Genomic DNA, 24034 nt, shown 5'->3' with positions numbered 1-24034 from the left:
TTGAGGACAGCCAAAAGCCACATGAGGGTTTTGCATCAAGTGGGACTATATTTGGGGAAGCCTAACTGGAACTGGGCAGTGGAGAATGGCATAGGAAGGGGTTTCTAGGATTGCCATAGCGGAGCCTGGGAAGCCTTTAAGTTACAAGGAATCAAGCAATAGTGATGGGTTCCAGGTACGATGGCTGGCAAGGATTTGGGGCCAGAGGATGGCACCAGGAGCTTGTCTAGGTCGGGCAGGCCCTGCTGGGTTAAGAGATTTGAGGCCCCAAGGAAACCACAGGCAGGAGAAGTGGATGCCTTCCAAACCATGCAATATGGAGTGACCCGAACCCATCACTGGCTTGTGCGTAACCCTGGCAGGGAAGCCGCCTAAATGAGTCCCATGTGTGGGGTATTGTAGCTCAGCCCCCGTTGCAGGCCCCGGCCCAAGACCTTTCCCCAAGGCCTCTCCCCACAGCTAGCCCGGTCTCCAGCTGTGACCCAGTGTCTGCTCCCCAGTCTGGAGAGCAGGTTGCTTTGGGCACCTCGCCTCAGGCACACTTTGCCCAAACACCCTGTCCCCCTGCCCCACTGTCACCAAAGAAGGGCATTGTCGATTTGTGCCTCCAGCCCAAGGCTCTAAGGACTCCTTCGTATGACCTAGAGAGAGGGGAGGCTTTGCCTGTGCCCCCAGCTATGCGCCCTTGAGTCAGTAACCTTACTCTTGGGCCTTGGATTCCTGGTCTAAGAAAGGGGGAAAGATCTCCTTGGAGTTCAGACCCCAGTTACCTCTCCTGGAAGTCCTGGAAGACTCTAGAAACCTGGTCCGTGGCCACCCTGCTTTGAGTCTCATCCCCTCCAGTCCCTGTTCCACACTCTAGCCAGAGCGCTCCTCCTTGGCACAGCCGAGGCTCCTCATCCTGGCTCACAAGGCTGACTTGGCCCCTTGCTGAAACTCAGCCTCGTCTCTCCTTCTTTGGTGACCATGCCTGTGCTGGCTTTGCCCTACTCCCATCAAGTTCATCGGACAGCCAGAGTTCTCTCTGGCCTCAGCTCTGCTCTCATGGGTGGTGGATCTTTTCCTTCCTTGGCCTCCACCACTTCCCATCACTGCACACACCAGGACTGTTCCCACCTTAGAGCCCTTGAACTTGCTGTTCCCTCTGCTTGGAACATTTTCCCCTTCTCCTAGGTCACTCCTGCCCTGTATCCACATCCCAGCTCTGGTCACCTCCCCTAAGAAATTTTCCCAGGTCTGACACCTCTCCCTGTGCCCGGCATTTCCCAACCCAGAAGCTGGCAGGAAGTAGTGCCCACCTGGCCCCTTCCCTCTCTCCTTAGCTTACCTCCAATTGCTTCTACTTTGTCCCATTGCAGCCTCTGTGAGGGCCGCTGAGCACGTGTTCCAGGACTGTGCAGAGATCCAGCGCTTCGGGGCCAATGCCAGCGGCATCTACACCATCCATGTGGCCAATATGACGGAGCCCAGGAAGGTTAGGGGACTCCCTGGGGGCTGAGACTATCCAAGGGTGTTGAGTCAAGGGCGTCCCTGGCAGGCCATCCTCCATCAGCTTCAGGCTTTCTACAACATCTGACCTGTCAGAGAAGGTGGGCGGACCCTACCTTCTAGAGCCCCCATCCAATCAGAGGTCAGAATGTGGGGGTAGAGAAGTTCCCAGAATGCTTTCAGTTGGAAGGGCAGAAAATAGTCTTGTGTTTCTTAAAGTAATGTTAGCTGATTCAGTAAATCAACCCTGAAAATCCAGGGGCTTAACACAAAGAAGTTTCTTTCTTTCTTTCTGATTTTATTTATTTGTCAGAGAGAGAGAGAGAGAACACAAGTGGGGGAGCAGCAGGCAAAGGGAGAAGCAGGCTTCCCCCTAAGCAAGGACCCCAATGCCAGACTCCACCCCAGGACCACCCCAGGACCCTAGGATCAAGACCTGAGCCAAAGGCAGACCAGACACCTAAGCAACTACACCACCCAGGCATCTCAAAAAAAAGATTATTTCTAATTTACATATAGCCCAATTGAATGCAGGTGTGGGGGCTCTGCTCCACCTGGGAAATTAGGGATCAGGACCAACAGAGACCCCAGTGAATGTTTCCAAGTTTGCCCTGGGCTTTGAGCTCCAGTTAGCAGGTGGATGAGGGGTCAAGGGACCAGGCCCTTGACCTGAAAGACTATGGGGAACAACTAACCAGTCTTTGCTCTTCCTAATTCTGTTTGAATTCCTTTGGATTCCATATCAGTTTGTCTCCAGACTATGTTTACCACTTCATGTATACCTGCTCAACTCTTCTTTTGACACAGAGATCAAGCCCTTAATTTTTAGCTAGAATTTCACGTTTTTGTTTATTTTTATAATTATCTGAATAAAAACAAGGGTTACTAGTTTTCAATTTATAGTACTATAAGATTTCCTTTTAAAATGCAGTTAATCTAAGTATTTAAGTTTGTTTGTTTGTTTGTTTGTTTGTTTTTTAAGCGACATGACTTTTTAAGTAAATATTCTACATGAAACTAAGTAAGTTCAGCTATTGTAGAATTCTGGGAGACCCAAGTTCTGGGCTCACACTTCAGCTTTTCTTTTTTTCTTTTCTTTTCTTTTTTTTTTTTTAAGATTTTACTTATTTATTTGACAGAGATCACAAGTAGGCAGAGAGACAGGCAGAGAGAGAGAGGGGGAAGCAGGCTCCCCATTGAGCAGAGAGCCCGATGTGGTGCTCGATCCCAGAACCCTGAGACCATGACCTGAGCTGAAGGCAGAGACTTAACCCACTGAGCCACTCAGCGCCCCTCAGCTTTTCTTGTCTCCCTTGCCTTGAGCAAGTCCCTTCTCCTCTCTGGACCTCAATTTCCCTTCTTGCACCTTCTGCTACTTCCACAACAAAAGCAACTGTCTTCTCTCCCTGAGCTGGCCTCTACCTTGTCAGAGCTGCTCCCTCCCCTGGAGGGGCCATTCCCCTTGTCTGCCTGTCAGGTACATGCCAAGGCCCTGTTCTAATGCTATCTCCTCTGAGAAGACTTCCAGGGTTGCCCAGTGACTCCTTAGAAGCTCTCCTTCTAGCTACCCAGATGTTCATAATCCACAGTCTGCCTACCCCATCATGGCCTCCTCCAGACCAAGCCAGCCCTGAGGGTTGATTTATCTCTCACTGAACACTTAACTTATACTGAACTGGCTGGAAAAGGGATATGTGAACAAAGATTAGGCTGAAAGAGAAGATTATGATACAATGGATGGTGAGCCTTTGAGAGAAAGACTTTTTCTGTCTTATCCATACTGGCAACCCTCCTTGTCCTGAATAGAGCTTGGTATGTAGCAGTGCTCAGAAAACATTTGTCTGCTGAACGTAAGAGCAATTCCTGAATCTGCACTGTGGGCCAAGTGCTTTACACCTCTCTGCATTTAATCCTTACAACAACCTCACAATACCAACAAGGGAAAAGCCTCCACTTACTGAGTGCCCAGTACATCCAGGCTCTGTTCTTCAGATGGCTCAGCTTATATAGTTCTTACATCAAGCCCATCTGCAGATGAGAAACTGAGGCACAAAGAGGTTACGGTCTTAATACTTGCATTTTATGAATGAGGAAAGGAAGGCTCTGAGGGGGGCATCACTTGCCTATGACTTTAGAAAAATGATGACGAGAAGTGGGAAATGTGGACCTGGATATTTCTGATGTCCTCAAGCACCAGGCTCACTTGTTGTTCTGTGAGAATGTCAGCCAGATCAAAATTGGGCTGACCCAGACCTGTCTCTGACACTCCCAGGGGCTTCCGAATCCCTACCAACCACCACCCAACTCCTTCCAGGTGTTCTGTGACATGGAGGCCAATGGAGGTGGGTGGACTCTCATCCAGCGCCGTGAGAATGGCAGCGTGAATTTCCAGCGGAACTGGAGAGATTACAAACAGGTAACACTACTACCCTGGGAAGGGGCTTCTCCACCCTGAAGCCTGGTGGAGATGGATCGGAGGCAGGGCACTGGTTTACCCTCAGCCTTTCCCAGAAAGAAAAAAAAAAAAAAAAAAAACAAAAACAGAAACCCACCTAAGACCAATTACCCTCAAACAAATTTTCCCAGTGCACATTCGCTGTCAGGGACCCTGTCATTGAAAATCAGACCTTCTTTTTGCAAGTTCTAAGACAGACCCTAAGAATAAAAGTTTAACTTTATTTCTTTATTTGTGGAAAGATCATATATACATGTTGCTTAGAAATTTTTTTTTAAGAATACAAAAAAAATGGAACAGAAGAAAATCATCTCCCCTGCCCACCCCTGGCTGCTTTGCTTAAGTCAATGTCCTTGTCTTCGCACATACTAATATCATTACATCTGCAAGAGAGATTCTTAACATGGAATTGTTGGCTCAAAAAGACCCCATGCATTTTACAAGATGAGGCATAGTGCTAGATTGTCTTCCAATTTTTTAATTAAATTTTGAATAAAGGACCTTTGGGAAGCTGACTTAAAAGCTCTTAAAGTTTCCACAAGCAAAAGAAATAGAAAAGGATACGTGGAAATGCAACAGTGTCATTAGTTGTGTCTGCTTACTGTTCATTTGATAAATACTTAAAAAAGAAATACCAAATTAAGATAGGAGTGTTCTTGAGCCAGTTGGGTTTTAAACAATTATTGAAAGGACAAAAAGGAATAAGTGCGCAGACACAGAAACACACAAGGGCAATGATTATTAATCATTAGGCTGATCAGCAGCGATGCGTGACTGAAATGGGGAGTGGGGCTTAGGTGTGTCCCTGTCCTTGGTGCTGAATTGTGGCTCTGCCCAGGGCATTGGTTTCTCCTCGCTCAGGGACACTGGTAACTCCTAACATGCTTAGCTTTGTATTTCTATGTTGCTGAAATTTTGCAGCAGCTGCCATGTCACTAAACAAAGTTTTCTCTACAATGTATGCAGCTGATTAAAATCTTTAAATTTTTGCCGCTAAAGGCACAGATCTTAGGTGTAAGATATTTAGTGGATTTTTACATACGTATTCACCAATGTGACCACCAGTCAAATTTAGGTATACAACACTCCTGGCACCACGGAAGCCCTCCCTGTGCTCCCCTCTGCCTCTGTGCGTCCCGGTCAAGAAGCTATTCTGACTTCTATCACCACAGATTCATTTTGTTTGTTCTCAAACTCTGCAGAAATGTGATTTCAATTATTTTGAACAGAAATTTACATTTACAAAAATCTTAGTCTTTTTGCTCCAGGAGGTGGGGAACTCCCATCCCTAGGCCTGCCCACACTGTACTTTATGGACTTGATCATCAGGCAAAGTGGTTTTGGATTAAGTGGCCCTGGAGCCTGGCCCAGCCCAACTCCTTTGCCAGCGGGGCAGCCTCCCATCACAGCACGAAACCCACCCCTACCCTTCCCTCTCCGTAGGGCTTCGGTGACCTGGTGGGGGAGCACTGGCTGGGCAATGAGGTGGTGCACCAGCTCACCAGCAGGACAGCCTATTCTCTGCGCGTGGAGCTGCAAGACTGGGAGGGCAACGAGGCCTATGCCCAGTATGAGCATTTCCAGCTGGGCAGTGAGGGGCAGCTGTACAGGTGGGCTTGGGGCCCAGGCTGGTGGGCGGGCCAGGGTCCTGGGCTAGTGGCTGTAGAGTCTGCACTATGGGTCAGTCCCTGGGCGTCTCCTGTTTCTACCATCTGTCCCCCATTTGAGCACACGTCACGGGTTCTGGAGGCGGCTGGTTAACACTCAACACCTCCTAGCCACTGGGCGGGGTGGAGAGCATGTCGCTGATGTTGCCGGCCTAGGAGCAGGAAAGGGCCTTCTCAGGTCAGTCATCCCGAGTCAGCCATATTACTGAGGCCCAGAGCAGGGAGTCCAGGCTATCCATGCTGTGGGGTGAGGTGGAAATGGAAGGGAATCAGGGGACCTGAGCTCATTCTGGCTCTGTTTCAGCTCACTTTGTGAACTTGAGCAAGTCAATGTTCTGGCTTCTCTGTACCTCTGCTTGTTAACTGCAGGATGGGCTTAAATAAGTATAATGTAAAACCAGCAAGGTCTCCCACACCTCCCTTGGCTTGGTTCTTAGCTCTGTTTAGGAAAAGAAAAGAGCATTTATTGAGCACCTACTGTGTTCCCAAAGCATATTATTCCATTTAGTCTTTCTACAACACTCTGAGGTAAGCATTGCTGTACTTGCTCTAGGGAGTTGGGAGCAGGCACAGAGCTTAAGTCCTCTGCCCACAGTTACAAGTTAGGTAGAGCTAGGACTTGAACTCAGATCTCACTGCTACCAAAACTCGGGGTGTTTCCACTACGTGATGTTGCCTCTTTGAGAAACTCAAAGTTCTCTTTGAACAGGAGAGGATTGAAATCATAGACCCACACTCATGGGTCTGCAAAGGACCTCACGGTGTCATCTGGGTCTTCCCATGATGCTAGAATCTCCTCCACAGCCATAGTCATCAGCCAGCCAGGAATCCCTCCACTGACAGGAAGGTCACTTCCTCCAAAGGAATCCCTGGAGGCTCTCTGTCCTCCTACACTCTACGTCTAATTCCAACTTGGGAGCTTTTCAATGAGTGCCCTGCCCTTCTCTGGTCTTTTAAAATGCTCCCGGATTCTCCAGCTACATTGTCCTGGCATCCTCTTTATGGGGACCCACCTCAATCTGATAATAGTCCTCCTTAAACTGCAAGTTTCAGAGCTCAATGGACCATGCCCTGGGTTCGGGCTAGGCAGGGCAAAGCTGGATGCCCCTGTACTCCTCAAGGTGACCAATGAGTCACCACAACACCCTGCTGACTCCCCTGTAAGCCACCAAAGCCAAGGTTTAAGTCCTGACTCCCTGAGCGACCTTAGCGACCTCCCTGAGCATCCCCAAAGGACTACCTCCACCTTCTCATCTGTAAAATGGGTGCCCTGCATACATCTGCTTCATTCAACATGTTATGAAGCTCAAATGAGATACTGCCCATAGAGCATTAACACAGTGCCTGGCACTTAGTAAGTGCTCAGCAAATAATGTTGTAATTGCTGTCCCCAAGGCAGCCTTAACACACTCAGCAGGCCTGCTCTGTGTGAGTTCACTGCTGTTCTCATCCCCAGTGCCTAGTTCACAGTCCAGTGTGTCCTGTGTGTCTGGGGGTGAGCAGGTCCACAGGCAGTCCCACACTCCCAGGAAGACAGTAGCTGCCTATGGGGATACTGCAGGGGCACAGAGATGCTCATGCAAACAGGGAGGACTCCTAGGAGGAGGTAAGGCCTATAAATGGTAGGTATCCTCCAGACAAAGAGAGACAAGGAAGGGCATCCCAGGCAGAGGGTATAAGTTACATCCAACTGGTGACAGATACCCCAAACCTGAGCAAGTCTCTATCAAGATCATAAGGGAGAATCCCCCACTCATTCAGGAAAAGCTTGGGAGCCGGGGCAGGGGGTGGGGGGCAGAGGAGGTAGAGATCCTAGAAGACACAAACCTGGAAACTGCCAGAGAAGAGCCAAGGAGATGGTGACAGAACAGAGGCCGGCCTCCGTGCCCCCACCATAGAGTCAGCTGGCTGGTGAGATGGGGAGCATCCCCTGCAGGGAAGCCGATTCAGCCCTGGGGCCTGGGGGTCAGGGGCAGGAGGGGTGCCTCTAGGTATCAGACACAATAATGGGGGCCTTCTGGAGCCTGGCTGAAGCACACGCATTAGCCCGCAAGAGGAAGTGGCCCACAGAGCAAGGGAGAAGAGGCACGGACAGGCATGCACACACACAGATGCCAGGTGTGTGCCCCCCAGAGGTGCCCACACAGCCAGATTTGCTTACAAAGGCAGGATCCACATAGAAACCCACACAGAGGTATCCAGGGGCATGCAGAGACATACATGCCCATGTGGAGGGTGATGGGAGGGTGCACTGGGCCTACAGAGTGCCCGGGCTATAAGCGCACAGCTACACAAACAGACATACACACCATCAGACATAGAGACAGATTCCAGGGCACACTCCGGGACCCACCATAGCTCTTGCTGCACAAACGTCAAACACACACACACACACACACACACGCAGGCATGAAGAGCTGTACACAAATGCTCACACCAGTAGACACACAGACCCCACCCACAGATCCACAGACACGTGGAAACATACCTTGTGTGTCTAATAACTTGGGAATACCCAGAGACTTGTGTATTTGAAGTCCCTGGGCTTGAGCTGTGAACATGTTCAAAGTGCCTCTGAACGATGGGTCACATGGGGGTTCCTGGTCCCCGACTTAAGATTTTTCCAAAGGTCACAAGATTCCCCATGCTAGTTCCCACAGAAGAAGGGAAGAGAGGCAGAGCCCAAGCTGAGGACTTGGAGACATTTAGGGAGGCCAGTGCTGCTGGAATGATCTCGTGAGATCATTGGCTTTGTCCAGCCATGATTCCACGCACCTCGGACTGAAAGGGACCCCCAAACCTCAGCCTGAGCTCCAAGACTGACCTTGAACTGACATCACTGAAACATCAAGGGGAGCCTCTAATGGCCACGGAGAGAAGCCAGGCCAACCTGCCATCCCCACCCGTGGGAGCTCTTGGCCAGATGGGTCCCTTTACAGGGAGGTTGCGACACCAATCCCATAAGTCCCGGGCTACATGTTTAAGGGCACAGTTAGGGTTTCCCAGTTGGGGCACCTGGACCCTAACGGCCATGCCACTGCGACTCTACAGACAGGCAGAGCCCACGGTGGGAGGAGCAGGGACTGAGCCAGTCCCCACACCCAGGTCCCACGTTCTCTCTTGATCCCACCAGTGGCATCTCCCAGGCCCTGCCCTGAGGGAACCAGAGCTGCCCCGAGCTGCTCTGGCTGCATCTGGTGTCCATTTTTCTCCACCCTTAGGATGCTCAACCCCCAGGGCTGCAAGCACCCAATACCCTCTCCCATCAGGTTGAACAAGAGCCCATGGTGGCTGTGTGTCCCGAGTGGGACCACAGGGACAATGGCTAACAAGCACTAACGTGCAGTTCTGCCCTTCTCAACCCCGGGGGCCTTGGATCACAATAACATGATGAAGTTGTCACGGGTAACAGGACTATCGTTACCATTTCACAGAAGGAGAAACTGCAGCTGACAGGCAACACAGTCTGCCCACGGTCATACCATTGGCGAGTGGCAGAGCTGGGATTCGAATCCAGGCATTCTATCCCCAGAGTTCATGGTTGTAATTGCCACACAGCCTTGGCCATGCCCACCAGGGTCTCATAGCCTGGCAGAGAAAGAGAAACCACCAACTGGCTACAGATGTGCAAGTCACAGGGCTGGGGATGCTGCAGATCCATGTGGGCTGGTGTGGTCAGGGAAGGCTTCCTGGAGGTGGCAGGCTGGGGTTGTAGGGTGGTCAGCTGGGGAGCAAAATGCACACAGCTCTCCAGACAGGCCACCCTAGGCGGGGACCTGGCTTTCACTGTCTTTCATTCCGAGGCCTAGGGCAGTCTCCCTTGGTTCTTGGGATCTCTGTTTCTTCATCTGTAAGATGGAAATAAGAGGGTGTTGTGAGGATGCCAGGAGCAGGAGCTAAACCACAGAATGCCTAGCACATAGAAGGTGTTCAAAAAAATGTTGGGCATTGCTCTCATTATTAGTATTATTATTTTGATCCTTTTCACTCCTGTCCAAGACTCAGGGTCAGTGAGATGGGGGAGGCCTAGCACACAGAGGGTGCTCTGTCCCTGGGAGGCAGCAGGCAGGGAGGGCAATCCAGGGGCCCGGACAGCCCAAGCAGCCTAGACTGGGGCTCCCCCTCCCAGAATAACTGGAGGGGGAGCCCCAGTCTCAGCAAAGCCTCTTGGGCAGGGGGAGACCTTTTTTAACCAGTCCTGACCTAACTCTGGACCCCATCTCCCATCACCACCTCCGGGTGGCCTCCAGGCTTTCTCTGAGCGGGTACAGCGGGTCAGCAGGGCGCCAGAGCAGCCTGGTCTTGCAGGGCACCAACTTCAGCACCCGTGATGCAGACAATGACAACTGCCTCTGCAAGTGTGCCCAGATGCTATCTGGAGGTGGGTGCGGGGGGCTGAAGCCCCATGTGTCCCCAAGTTCACCTGGCGGGACACCCCTATTACCTCCCATCCAGGTCCTGGGTGGCCAGGTGTTGTCGGGAAAAATGTGCAGGTGGGGGTACCCCACCTGCATGCTGGCCTGGCCACACTCCTCCATCCCTTCCCCTACCAAGTCCTTGAGGTTCCGTTGGGGTTTCCCCTCATTCTACAGGCACCACGGATCTTCCTCTGAGCCTGGGCTAGGGGAACACTGAGGATGGGGTATGATGCCTGATCAGTCCCAGCCCCAAGCCTAAGAATCTGCTTCCCAGGCCGAGCAGGACCAGGATGGGGAGATCTGGGCAGGGGAATAAGGGGCAGCTCTCCACCAACCCTGGTTCCAGTGGTGTTCCTTGGGAAGGACAGAGGTCAGAGAGAGGAACAGCAGGACATAGAGACATGGAGCAGTGGACACAGAGAGCTCTGTGGGGATAGAAGTCCAGAGGGGGAGATAGAGAAAGACAGATGGACACGGTATGTGAGAGACAGACCAGGAAAGGCAAGGAAACGCAGACCAAAGAGAGAGACAGAGACATCAGACAGAGCCCCAAAGAGATACTTGTCACAAGCTGGGGGCTATCGAGGTGCTGCCTTCAGTGGCTGCAGGCTGAGCAGAGGGTCTGGGAGTCTCCCTGCTGCCCCCATACCCTTGACACTCGGCCCCATCCCCTGAGAGCTGGCTTCCCAGAGGAGGCAGCAGCCCTGATGAGTCCCTGGGGTGGGGGACTGCCCTCTGCCCACTGGCTGGCCCCCACCTCCCTCTCCCTCCCCCAGGATGGTGGTTTGACGCCTGCGGCCTCTCGAATCTCAACGGCATCTACTACCCAGCTCGCCACCACGTGCGCAAGCTCAACGGCATTCGCTGGCACTACTTCCAGGGCCCCAGCTACTCGCTGCGGGCCACTCGCATGATGCTGCGCCCCGTGGGCATCTGAGAAGCAGATGCGCCTGGAGGTTGGACCCAGAGGAAGAGATGGGACTGGGCATCTCCTGGGAAAGCTGGACTCCAAACATGGGACAGAGCGCTGGGCGTTGTCCCGGGTCCCCTGGGTCCCCAGGGGGGACAAGCCCAGCGCTCCTTGCCCAAAGTCAGAGGGTTCACAGCCTCCCTGTTCCCCTCCAGTTGAGAAATGGTGGGTCATGGGGAGATCCTGCCTCTATAGTGCCCCTCTGTCCTCTTCCTTTCTGTCTCCTACACGGGTCCCCTGCCAGCTTGAGGGTCACAACACACTGAATGAGCTGAGAACAGAATTCTTTTAGGTGTTCGAAGAAATACATGACTAACAGTCCACTCCTCCGAGGCCTCAGCATCTGGAGCTCTGACCTGGTCTCTTGGAGGCGTCAGAAGATCTAACAAGGATTTCTTTACCCCCAACATGTCCTAGAATATGTTCTGGAGAGAAAGATAACTCAGGCTCCCCTCAAAAATTACCTATGGTCAAGTGAGGGAAGGAAACACCTGGTTAAATCAATATGAACGGGCATTCTTAGTTGCAGGACTTGTCAGAGACTTTAGAGAGGTCATATGCCTTTGTTTAAAGTGGGCAGCTTTCTCCAAGTGTCCTTATTTGAAAACAGGTCCTCTTTATCCCAGAACATCTAAGATGCCCTTGGAAAAAGTTGGTCAAGTGTGACCAGAAGGAGCCGCTTCTCCCCACCCCCATCTGCACTCACCCTTTCTAACTACAAGAGACAGAGTGACGATCTCAAACAGCCTCTAAAAACAACTGGAAGAAGCTTTGGTTTAAAGAAGACACATGCCACCCCTGAAGAAGGGTCTAGAACTAAGTTTCCAGTCTGTGCTTTGGGCTGGGGTCCTGCTAGGTTCCTTCTGGCCCTAAGAAGCCAGATCTCTGCCTGGAGGCTACCCTGCGATCCTAGCTCACCTCAGCTCAAGTTCAGGAACTGTTAGGGACTATCCACTCTGCCTTGGGCAGGACGCCAGTCTTCATGTCCAGAACCTTCCAGCCTCCAAGCCAGGACCCTAGCCCTCTCCTCCCACCTGATCCAACAGTCATGCTACAGCTGGGGGTTCGAGGGAGGTAGGTGTGGGGGGCAGAGCCGGCCTTGGCCTGGGTCTGGAAGATCAGGGGCTCCCCATGAGCTTCCATCAGAGGTCAGAGAAGGGCCACAGCCACTCTGCCACCTACTCCCATCACGGTCACCCTCCTCAGGCCTGATGAGACCAGCACTGCCCTGCCGTCCTCAGCCAACACCTAGACCAGCCGAGACCATCCTGCTTTCCCACTAGGGTACGCCTCTGTCTTCGGGAGGGTTTCTCCTGGATAAGGCTGGAGTGGTGGAAATGGGTCCCACCTGTCCTTGAGTCTCACCTCAGACAGTCCCCCAAGCAAAGCCAACAGAGATTAACGCTGATCTCTTTGAAAAAAACAAAGAGGTGGTTGCCAATGGTGGCCTTGCGGGCATGAGGGGGAAAGTACCAAAGGGCAGGGCGCTGCCCAGAAGGCCCACGTGGCCTCGCACACCATTTGCTGGCCAGGCTTTTATTTAGCGTCTACTGTGTGCCCGGTCGTGCTGTGGGTGGGGCCCTGGAATTGGACAGACCTGCTCCAGCTCCTCGACTTGAGGCCCGTGGCTCAGCCTCTCAAGGCCTCAGTTGCCTTGTCTGTGAAATGGAAATGACGCTCCCTCCTGGCTGGGCCGTGGCAGGAGGCGATGAAACTGTATGTCAGCTTTGTAACAGGGCTCGGCACAAGCAGATGCCTAATAAAATTTAGTTCCCAAAGAGGAAAGTGGGGTGAGGAAATTCATCCCTAAGTGCATGCCCCCCTTCTTCCAAACCCAAGTAAGGTGAGCATTTGTTTTTGAATCCGTGGCATGTTTGCATTTATGTATGGGCCAGTTGTGTGCTGGAGAGGAGATGAAGGCAGAGCTGGGAGCCCCAGAGACAGACCCCTCTGGATGGGCTGAGTCCCAAATCCTGGTCTGTGCTCATTTTCTACAAAATGCTGAGAAGCTGATTTGGGTTATCCTCAGATGCCTGTTGTTAAACATTCATGCTTCCTTCCTACCTCCCTTCCTCCTCCATGCCAGGACTTTCTAGCCCAGGAGATAGAAAGGAACTGGTCCTAAGGAACGGATTGACTCACATACCAGGAAGTCCAGGGGTGGGCACAGGCACGGTTAGATCCAGGGGCTCAACTCATACCTGTCTCCACCTATCAGCCCTGCATCCAACATGTTGACTTTACTCTCCTGAGAAGTGGCTCCGGCAGCCCTAGGCTCACATCCTCCGAGGTGAGCATCCCTAAGGCAGAGAGTTCTGCCTTAGCATCCCTAAGGCAGAGAGTTCCCCTGTCCCAGTGATTCTGGCAAAGGCATGATTTTCTCCAGCTGGGACTGGTCCTCCTGTGCCCATCTCTGCATTTATCACTGGGCATCTGATTGACCAGACCTGGGCCGCCTGATCATGCCTGGAACAGGGCTGGGGTCAATCCCACCCAAGTCACACGGACTAGCAGTTTGCAGGCACTATTTCCAGGCTGACAATCACTTTTCCTCCTTCCATCTCTCTGCCTCCCATTTCCCTTCTCTCCATCTCTGCACCCTCTCCCATCCTCCTCGCCCCCAAGCTTCCGCTCATCCCAGGGTTGCCCCAAACTATCAAGGACACAGCTGTGGCCTGTCTAGGGATGTCAGACCCTGGTTTGCTGTCCTGGCTGTGTCCCTGAAACAGAGTCCCTCTCCCGCCCTGAGCCTATGTTTCCAATCCGTGCAATTAGGACAGAGCAGCTCCTGACCTCTGTAAGCCCCTGACAGTGATGCTGACCCACAGCGGCTGCGGACAAGACCAGTGGAAGGACTCTGGGTGGCACAATGTCCCTGTGGGGGCATGGTTGGTGTGGCCTTGGCCCTGGCTGGATCTCCTCCGGGCCCCTACATGTAGGACCTGGCTTCTGGGATACATGACTCTGCAGGTTCCTGTGCAGAATCCTTTTCACCTCTCCCTACACCAGCCCAGCAGTCTTCCCAGAGCTCAGAGAGGGAAAGGCTTTCAGCCAAGGTGGCACAGCCAGTCACCACCTTCAGTGCACTTGTATCTATGAGCTGCCTCGCTTGTCCAGGCCTCTCTGGGACATCTTGGCACCAACCACAAAAGTTCTGGAGTAGGGTCCCCTCTCCTTATCTCAAGGACTGAAGGAAAATTCTGGAAAGCTCTCCAAGACCAGTCTGCCTTTACCACTGGCACTCGATCACATTGTTCCTAAGGTCTCTGCATGTCCCCAGCAAAAGCAGCTTCCACACTGAGGGAGAGAGTCACTGTGCACACTCCAGAGCTATGGCCAAGGTCAAAGGTGGCCCTTCGCAGGGAGTAGGGGAACAGCCAGCATCAGGATGGTCTGTCATGCTGGCTGGGGGGATTTGAGTCCATTTTCAAGATTTCCCTCCACCTTGATGTCCATGCAAGCCTTCACGGCTTCCATTTAAAGATGCTTCCGAAAACTAACAGCATTGCCTTGGCAACAGCAGCAGCAGCATTTTTCAAAGGGCAGCGCTTTGGAGAATGGAGGCTGGTCCAGGCCGCACCCAGCATAAATGTGTTACTTTCCTGCATTAGATGAACGTGAGGTTGCACAACAGAGGTTCTCGTGTGTCCTGAGGTCAGGGAAGTCCAATGGCCTTTAACACCCGACACATTTCTGGGCTACTCCGTGAGGACACTCAGAGACTCCCTTTCCCTCTCTGCACACTGGGGGCACTGGGGGCTGGTTCACAGGGAAATCATGTGGATTCCAGATGATGGTGGACATCCAGGCCTGGAACATTCTCTCGTGCAGTCAGTCATGCATGCATGCACTCGTTCACATATGCTGAGGATCTGTCTGGGTCAAGGCCAAGCTAAGTGATGGGGACAGAGCCAACAAGACAGTCCTATACTCACAGAACTTAATAGGCTAGAGAGAGAGGCTGGCCCAATCCAATTTTTTTTTTTAATTTATAAAACTAAATTGACAATATATTGCAAACAAAGAGAACAAACAGGAAGTAGAGACCGATTACAGGAAGTAGAGACCGATTACAGAAGGTCCAACTTCAGGTGATCAGGGGAAGTCCTCTCTGAAAAGATATTACCTAACTGGAGGACTATATAGTGAGGAAGCCAGGGAAGGCTGGGTTTATTAGGAGGAACAGCAGGTGCAAAGGCCCTGAGGTGATCACGGGGAACTACAAGGGGGCCAGTGTGACTGCAGTCACAGTGAGCAAGGGGGAAGGGGTGGGATAGTGTGCCTGCCCAGGACTTACATCAGAGATCACTCCCCATTCCAATGCCTGCCAGGGACTGAATCTGGTCACCACTCTGCCTGAGTCATTATGGACTGGAAGCAAGTTCCTGCCCCTCACTAAACCTCAGTTTCTCTGTAAAATACAGGAGAGGGAGCACCTCCGTCTGAAAGCCATCCAGATCCTGTTATTGTATAAAACTGAGTCAAAGGCCTTATTGTGTGCACTGCCCTGCGCTGGGTGCCAGTGAGGGAGTCCAAAGGAGGAAAAGAAAGTGAGGGACTTACCCTTGCACTGAATGGGAGGTTGGAAGTGCCTCCTCCATGTGGTCAACAATGGGGCTTGGGTGGGAACATGGGGCACTGTCTGCCTCCTCTGTGCTAGTTTACATGCACCACCTCTGAATCCTAATGGGTTCTAGTATTACCCCATTTTATAGATGTGGAAACAGAGGCTCAGAGAAATACAGTGCCTTGCCTATACTTGCACAGTGACTTAGGGTCTAAGCTAAGCTGCTGTACCAAGAGGACCCCAAAACTCAGCAGGTTAAGTATTTTTCTTCTCTGTAAAGTCTGGAGCTAAGCAGTCCATGGCTGGTGGGCAGCTCTGCCATCCTCAACCTGAGCTTCCCTCTCCAGCCAGGGCAGCTGCAGCCAAAGTTGCCATTTCATATCTGGCAGGAAGGGAAACAGGCCGTCCAGCACCGCTTCCCCTCCAGCACTTACCCTTTTTATTCCAGACTCATCTTTGGCTCAGAATATCCCAGCAGTCTCCCTAAGGGCTCCCTCTCCAGGTTTGCTCCCTCCTGGCCTATAGTCATGTCATTTCCCCTGCCTGAAACCTTCAGTGGCTCCCCAGTACTGGGTGCTTAGCCTGCGATCAGGGCTCTTCACCGTCCATCTCAAGTATTTCTTCAGCTCCACCTCTGCTCTGTTCTTACACTGGAATTCAGAGGCTATGGGCCTGAGGAATTCCTTCTGGGTGCCAGGCGGCCATCAGTTGTCCTGGAGGATGGTCCATTTCCACTGGACTTTCACATCCCCGTGGCACAGAATTCCGGGCCCGGGATGCAGTGGCTACTATTTGTAGGTAACACAATGTATTGGTTCAACCCTCTGGTTCTGCCAAGAGCTGGGCCCAAGTCCACTTCTGCTCCTTACAAGGATAACTTAAGAGCCTCCAAAATCCCCGTGACGGCTTAGTAAATTGTCAGGCACCCATCAGAGAACCTGTACATAGTAAACGCTCTGCAAATTGTCTCCAATTATTTCTCTGTGCCAGCCACCCCATGAAGAGCTTCCCTTAGACTCTCCACGGAAGCCCCTTAATGACCTTACGGGATAGGTACTATTATCATCTCTCCCCTTTCCCAATGGAGAAACTGAGTCACTTGGCCAAAGTCACACAGGAAGAATTTACCGAGGTGGGTCGGGACCCGAATCCCCGGCTATAGGGGTTGCTTCACCTGGGTCTCGTGTTCCCAGTGACCAGGGTTCAAGGAAAATAAATAAATGCATAAGCAGTTGCCAAGCTGCCAGTGTTTGAAGCTCATACAGGAAAATAAAGTCCTGCTGTCCCTGCCTGACGTCCACCCCACCCCCACTCCCAGGGCAGGGATAGGACCTTCCTTCCTGCTTCTGACTTCCTGATTTCCCTGTCCCGGCTTCAGAACACATGGCCACAGGCTCACTGGCCCCAAAGCTTTTCCGAGTAGGACTTAGCTTTCTTCCTTGTCGACCTCCTTGACCTGCCCCCTGTGGCCTGGGCAGGGGAGGGACAGGAACAGGCCACTTTAATCTGGGGAGACTGAAAACCTCCTGGCTGGCCGAGGTCTCTTCCCTCCGCCTCTACCGGCCCATTGGTGTCTGGGAGAGGCGTCAGGACCACAGCTGCCCAGGTCTGGCTGTGTCCACAAATGAGAAGACTGGACCAACCCCTTCTCTCTCTGGACCCCACTCTCCTCATCTGTAAAGAGAGAGTGAGCAGCCCAGCTCTGCTTGCTTCATGGGGTTGTCATGAGATTCAAATAAGATGGTCCCTTCCCTCATTCAGTATTTATTTCTATGTGCCAGCAGCTGTGCTAGGCACTGGGGACATGGCCATGAACAAGACAGACCGACACTTGTCCTCAGGTGCTAATAGTCTGGGGTGGGTAGAAAGAGACAGAAATTCAATACAAATTAACCAAACCACCTAAAGTACAATGAATGTGAGAGGGGAACTATATGGTACTATTGGAGCAAAGGCAAAAGGGTTCCAGGCAGAGGTGATAGCACATGCAAAGGCCCTGGGATCATGACCTGAGCCAAAGGCAGATACTTAATGACTGAGCCACCCAGGCACCCCCAATAAATAAATCTTAAAAAAAAAAAAAAAAAAAACTCAAACAAATGAGAGCTTCCAGAGCTCCTGCTTTGAGACAACACTTTCCTCTAAGTTACTCATGTGGAAGCATTTGTGGGGGATGCACAGGCTCATTACCTTGACCATGGGTGTGGCTTCACAGGTGCACACATATGTTAAAACTTCTCAAATGATTCACTTTAAATATGGGCAGTTTATCACATGTCAATTTTACTTCAATAAAGCAAGAAAAGTTACTGAATTAAACACTAGATAAGAGGCAAGCTACTGTTTTCTCTTCCTGTCCAAAGTTCCTCAGACACAGCATCCACCAGACAGGGAGGCTACCATTTAGAACTGAGAAAATGCAATACTTCATTTAGTCCTCACAGCTTACCACGTAATTGTCCATGTTCTTTAAAGATTTTATTTATGTATTTGGCTGGGGGTGGGAACAGAGGGAAAATGACAAGCAGATTCCTCACTGAGTACAGAGCCCGATGTGGGGCTCGATCTCAGGATCCTGAGATCATGACCTGAGCCAACACCAAGAGTCAGACGCTTAACCAACTAAGCCACCCAGGCGCCCCTGTCCCTGTTCTCTAACGAGAAAATGAAGTAAAGTGACTTGCTGTGATTTTTCCATGCTGCCCCCGCTCCTTGTAAAGCATCTCACAAAACTGTAATAATTGATCCAACATGACACAGATATGAGGATTAGCAAATAATGACCACAAGTAATCCAGGGGACAAAAATGTGTTATGTTTACTGCTGTCACTTCACCTTGGAGAGGCACACAACCAGCCAGAGTTGCGATCAAAGGGACTCTTCTTTGTGACTCCCCGTCCCAAGGCCCACAGGGTAGGAGGAGCCCTCCGCTCTGTGACTCGGATGGCCCACATCCAAAGACCTTTCTGGGGACTAATTGCCTTCAGGCTGGGGACCGCAAAGCCCGTGTGGGTGGCAGGCTTTCCTAGGTTCCTGAGACGTTATGATCTGTCAGAAGAAACATCCCGGTTTGGTCTTCATCTCCATTCCTGGCACACAGTTCCTAAATGCTTGGAATTCCCTGAGTGATAAGATCCAGGAAAGTAGCCTTCATCATGGTTTGGTGGTGTGTCACTGGTTCCTGAAAATGCTCCCAGCCCTGAAGGTGAAAGGAATTTCCTTTTCCTCACCTGAGTGTTTGTTCATGAGGTGAGTCTCTCGGAAAGCCCCATGGCTGGGGACTGGTTGTCAGGGGACCCAACCAGCCTCAGACTTTCTGGCCCCACCCCACCTGCACCCCCGGGACCGTGGGCAGCAGCAAGGAACTGAAGGTAGACTCTTTGGCCAACGATTTCATCGATTGTGCTTATATAAAAAAGCCTCCATTCAAACCCCAGAGGCTGGGCTTTGAGAACCGTGGGGTTGGTGAGCACGTGGGGCAGCAGGCTGAGGAACACACTCCAGGGGACACAGAAGCTCTGGGCCCTTCCCACCTACCTTGCCCCACGCATCTTTTCCACATTCCTAAGTCGGATCCCTTTATGACAGACAGGTAGGTGATCTAGGAAATAAACCGTTTCCCTGAGTTCTGGGAGCTGCTTCAGCGATTTTTCAAATCTGATGACAACTTGAACTTGAAACTGAAGGGAGGGAGGGTGTCAGAATGGACTTAAGTGGTGGGACACCCAGCTAGTGTCACACAACTCCTTGATCCTGGGAAAACCCGCACGTCTGGGCTCTGAAGGGTAGGGGTGCTGCAGTGGAGTGCTGAGAGCCCAGGGGCCTTACCTGAAGGTGGCTTTCCCTTCCAGCTGCCTACAGCACCCCCACCAGGCAGCCTGGCACAAGAACCATGGTCTCAGGTGTTCTCGACTCACAAGTCCCTGGGCAGAAGGTCTCACTCTGGGACCTGCATCCTCTTTCCTCCAGATTCCCTGTCCCCAAGCTGTCCCAGGTCACAAGAGTAGGTTCAGGCCAAAGGCCAAAGCCTGAAGCGATGCTGGCCCTCCTACTCCCGCTTCACCTGCTGCCCACCTCACGCCCAGCCTGGCCCCTGAGCTTTCCCCAGCCCAGCCCTTCAGCCGGATATGAGGATGAAGTTATGATATGGGGATGTGGTTCCTCAAAATGATCCCAGGAGTCAGAAGGCCCAGAATGGTTCCCTTTGATACACATACGCATTACACACACCCACATGCAGAAATGGAGATCCACAGGCCCATGTGCCTGACACCAGCCTCGGGATAATTACACGCACGTGCATAATACAGAGAACAACCCCACAGCAGCCCATTGGCTGTGCAAAGAGCCGGTAGATTTAATAAGCACAACCACTCAATATCTGTGTGATCTTGGGCACACTACACACCTTCCCTGTGCCTCATGTTTCCTCCATTAACGAGCTGATGATGAGACCTGTCTGTGGGGTCACTGGAGGAGTGAATCAATGCACAGGGTTCTCCTTGTGTGTCCTGCCGTGGATCCCTTTGGTGTCCAGTAAAACCATGGAGTCCTTCTCAGAAAGCTGCTTTCAACTGCTTGAAATAAAATACATTGAATTCTGAAGGAAACCAATTATATTCATTAGAAACATGGTACTCAAAATAGTTTTAAGAACATAGTTGTGATATGGTATGTGATATGTGATATGGTATTATCATGGTTTTTGGTGAACACTTAAATAACAAGCTCTCATCGTCTAAGATTCATAAGTACTGTAATGGCAAAGTAATGATGAGTACCAACGATACTTGGAGATACTCTTAACTACTGTGGCGGGATCCGCAAGTAGCTATGGTTTCTAACGGTGGCCAAGTTCCAAGCACTGCTGACACTCTGTGCTTGTATCCTGCGTTCATATTGAAGGAAATGCTGAATTTAATTATAGATGAATGAAGATAAGTGGCATTTATGGACCCCAGAAGGACCGCAAGTTAAGAATCCTTGAGTTAAGACATATAAGATGCTTAGAACAGCACCTGGTACATAGCAAATGCTTGATAAATATTAGTATCATCATATCTTGTTACTAATAGAATCCGTTTATGTATAATCAATACCGAAAGTGAGATTAAGATATTGTTAATAGAATACATAAATGGGAAAGGAAACACTTTTGGCAAAAAATTACCTAAAGATGCCTGCCCGATTGGAGCAGGAATGAGCCTGTGGCTCCAAGGTGAGTAATCACTGGAGATCTTTAGGGAGAAGGATCCTCCTGGACCTACCAGCATTGATTTCAAGTAGGAAAGAGAGAGCAGTCCCAGTATCCAGGGAGCTGGCTTGGATGTGACTGGCGGAGCCGGATATTCACAGGTAATAGATGATGTCCTACTGAACCGAACCAAGACAAGGTGTTCTGTGCCTGATGAGCCAAGACAAAAGCAAGACGCTCTGTAATCTGGCTGAACAAAGACAAAACTCAACAACTTCCAAGCCACCAAAATGATGGCACAGGCCGCCACCCTGGCTGGTCCAGTGTCCCGGCCCCTGCAGGACTCACTCGGAGTCTTTGCCCTGCTCCAGTCCGCCTTCTGCGCAGAGCAGGCTTATCAAGAGCCTATCTGTGGAACTACTCCCACTTCCTGACAGCACACAACCTAGAGGAAAACCTACTTCCTTAAACTCTCCTCTAGATCATCTAACACAAGCCCAGATCTTATAATAAGCCTTTTCCAACAGCATCTCACTGAGATGCCACAGAGTTCCCCTCGGGTGTGCGTTCTCTCCCACTGCAATGAGTCATCAGCCCAGCTTGTCTAACTCCCAGCACTCCTGGTGGTCTCAGGCTGGAGGGCATGGACAAAAAAACACTGTTTGTGTATATGCATAAAGATGGGCTCTCAGCTTCTTGTGGTTCCCAAACAACTAGGGGCACCTGGCTGGCTCAGTCAGTAGAGCACGTGACTCTTGATCTCAGGGTCATGAGTTCAAGCCCCACACTGGGCATGGAGCCTACTTAAAGAAAAGAAGAGGGGCATCTGGATGGCTCAGTTGTTAAGCATCTGCCTTTGGTTCAGGTCATGATTCCAGGGTCCTGGGATTGAGCCCCACATGGGGCCCTCTGCTTGGCAGGAAGCCTGCTTCTCCCCCTCCAACTCCCCCTGCTTGTGGTCCCTCTCTTGCTGTGTCTCTCTCTGTAAAATAAATAAGTAAATCTTTTTAAAATTTTGAAAAAGGAAGAAAAAATCTGAACACGGTTCTTAAAAAACTAAAATTTGGGGATAAAACTACAAATTAAATAATAACACACTATAAAATTAGTTATTTTATTACTATTATTATTAATCAACTCAAGCAGTTCTATGTACTGACCTGTCTCACTCATTCAACTTTCACGACCTCCCATGAAATCAACTTTGTGTCCCTGTAGGATTAGGTTCAACATCACATAACAGAAAACTCAAACAACATAGACTTAGAAAGAAAGTGGCTTGTGTGGGTGCCCCTCTCCCCCAACCATGTGCAGGCTTAAACTAACCTGGGCTTTGTTCCTGACTCCTCGGCCTGGCAGTTTGGACGGGGCTCAATGGGAACAGCTTGTGTCTGAGCTCATTTCCCATCTGCTATCAGCTGTGATGAAAGGCCTCCCTCCCACTGCTGTGGGCAAGGGCAGTGGAGGTAAGTGGGCCACACACCCTCTATCTCCCCAGGCTGGAGGGTTGCCCCCATGGTGCTCTCAGAGCCCCTAGGGCAGCAAGCCCCAGGCACAAGGCCTTTCCAAGCTTTGGCTTTTCCCCATTGACCAAAACAAGTCACGCAGCTCAGCCCAGATTCCAGGGACTCGGGTCTTGATGAGGAAAACTGCAAAATCACATTGCAAAGGGTGAGCATACAGGAATGGGAGGAAGTTGAGATCATGACTGCAAAAGACCCACCTCAGTTTGTTTTTCTCTCGTGTCAAAAAGTCTGGGGATGGGCGCTGGGGTGGCTCAGTGGGTTAAGCTTCTGCCTTCACTCAGGTCATGATCTCAGGGTCCTGGGATCGAGTCCCACATCGGGCTTTCTGCTCAGCAGGGAGCCTTCTTCCCCACCCCACCCCAGCCCCTGCCTGCCTCTCTGCCTACTTGTGATCTCTCTCTCTCTCTGTAAAATAAATAAATAAAATCTTAAAAAAAAAAAAAAAGAAAGAAATGAAAAAAGTCTGGGGAGCCAATCAGGAAAAGCTCAATGACCAAAGTTGGAACAATTTGAATGAAAATATAAAGTTGTATGTAGAGTTATAACTTAAAGAATAAAATAAATATCCATGAGTCCTTTCTGGAATATGGATATATTCAAATACGATATTTATCAAATCAAATATATCAAATAAATGATTGAGTAAATCAGTGATGGATATATGGATAGACAGACAGACAGATAAGATAGGAGAAATAAATCTCTTGTGCTGAAGAGCTCCAAGTAATTTATGTAAGATGGTCTACCCTTCAGGACGGGGAAAATAAGTCCCCACGCCTTAAGTGTGGGTGGTATATAGTGACCTGATTCCAAATAGCACAGCATGGGAAGAAAGAAAAAAGAGTAACTGGACAGCAGAGAATCTGACAGTGATCAAAGTTCGGATCTATATGGATAAGTCACATTGCCAGTATCTATCCTGGAGGGAACGTGAGAAGAGCCGCTTTATCTCTGTGGTCTTCCTCAAAAAATATATTCCCCTGGTCTAATCATAAAATCTTCAGACAAGTCAGGCACAACATATCTGACCAGTCCTCCGCAAAACTGTTTAGGTCATGAAAAACAAAAACAAAAAAATCTGAGAAACTGTCACAGCCATGAGAAGTCGAAGAAAACATGACAACTAAATGTGATTTGGGATCTTGGATGGGATCCTAAAATGGGAAAAGGACATTTAGGAAAACCTGAGGAAATCTGAATGAAGTATAGATTGTTTTTAGTTAATAGTAATATAACAGTATTGGTTTGTTAATTGCGACACGTGTACCATACCAGTATGTTAATATTATAATATATATGATAATATATAAATATAATAATAACCAAGATGTTAATAAGGTAGACAACTGGATGTGGGTTATATAAAAATGTTGCACTATCTTTGCAACAATTCTGTGAATTAACAGCTGTTGTAAAAAAATTAAAAGCATATTTTAAAAAAATAAGTCTGAAAGATCAATCCAGGCCGGGGCTGGTACAGTCTGTATGGTATCATCAACATTTCATCTTCCTGCTAGTTTTGTGTTGCTTCATTCTTACTTTGTGGCTTCATCCTCAAGATCAGTTATTGACCCAAAATGGCTACTGGGGCTCCAGCCATAATGCCCGAGTCCCATGTAGGAAGAAGCAGAAAGAAGGGCAAATCGGCTTTCATCCCAGCTGCATCTGTGTCTTCCAAGGATATTTCCCAGAAATCCCACCTAACAACTTCTACACATTGGCCACCAGTAGCTGCAAGAGGTTGAGAA

At 50.3% G+C, this 24034-nt stretch overlaps 1 protein-coding gene across 2 annotated transcripts in view; it reads left to right on the top strand.

Moving 5' to 3' along the window:
* The window catches only part of ANGPT4 (angiopoietin 4), a 41537-nt gene extending 28754 nt beyond the window's left edge, over nucleotides 1-12783 (top strand). The window contains exons 5-9 of one of the 2 annotated variants that reach the window (XM_059133671.1): nucleotides 1359-1474; nucleotides 3803-3904; nucleotides 5387-5553; nucleotides 9861-9991; nucleotides 10805-12783. In XM_059133671.1, coding sequence (XP_058989654.1) covers nucleotides 1359-1474; nucleotides 3803-3904; nucleotides 5387-5553; nucleotides 9861-9991; nucleotides 10805-10965 — 677 coding nt within the window. In that variant the 3' untranslated portion in view covers nucleotides 10966-12783. The remainder of the gene's footprint in view (nucleotides 1-1358; nucleotides 1475-3802; nucleotides 3905-5386; nucleotides 5554-9860; nucleotides 9992-10804) is intronic. The other variant, XM_059133672.1, reaches the window with a different exon arrangement.
* Nucleotides 12784-24034: the final 11251 nt, after the last annotated feature.

This window comes from Mustela lutreola, chromosome 9 (assembly GCF_030435805.1).
Source record: "Mustela lutreola isolate mMusLut2 chromosome 9, mMusLut2.pri, whole genome shotgun sequence".
Classification (NCBI taxonomy): domain Eukaryota; kingdom Metazoa; phylum Chordata; class Mammalia; order Carnivora; family Mustelidae; genus Mustela; species Mustela lutreola.
This window is presented reverse-complemented; position numbering and strand designations above follow the sequence as displayed.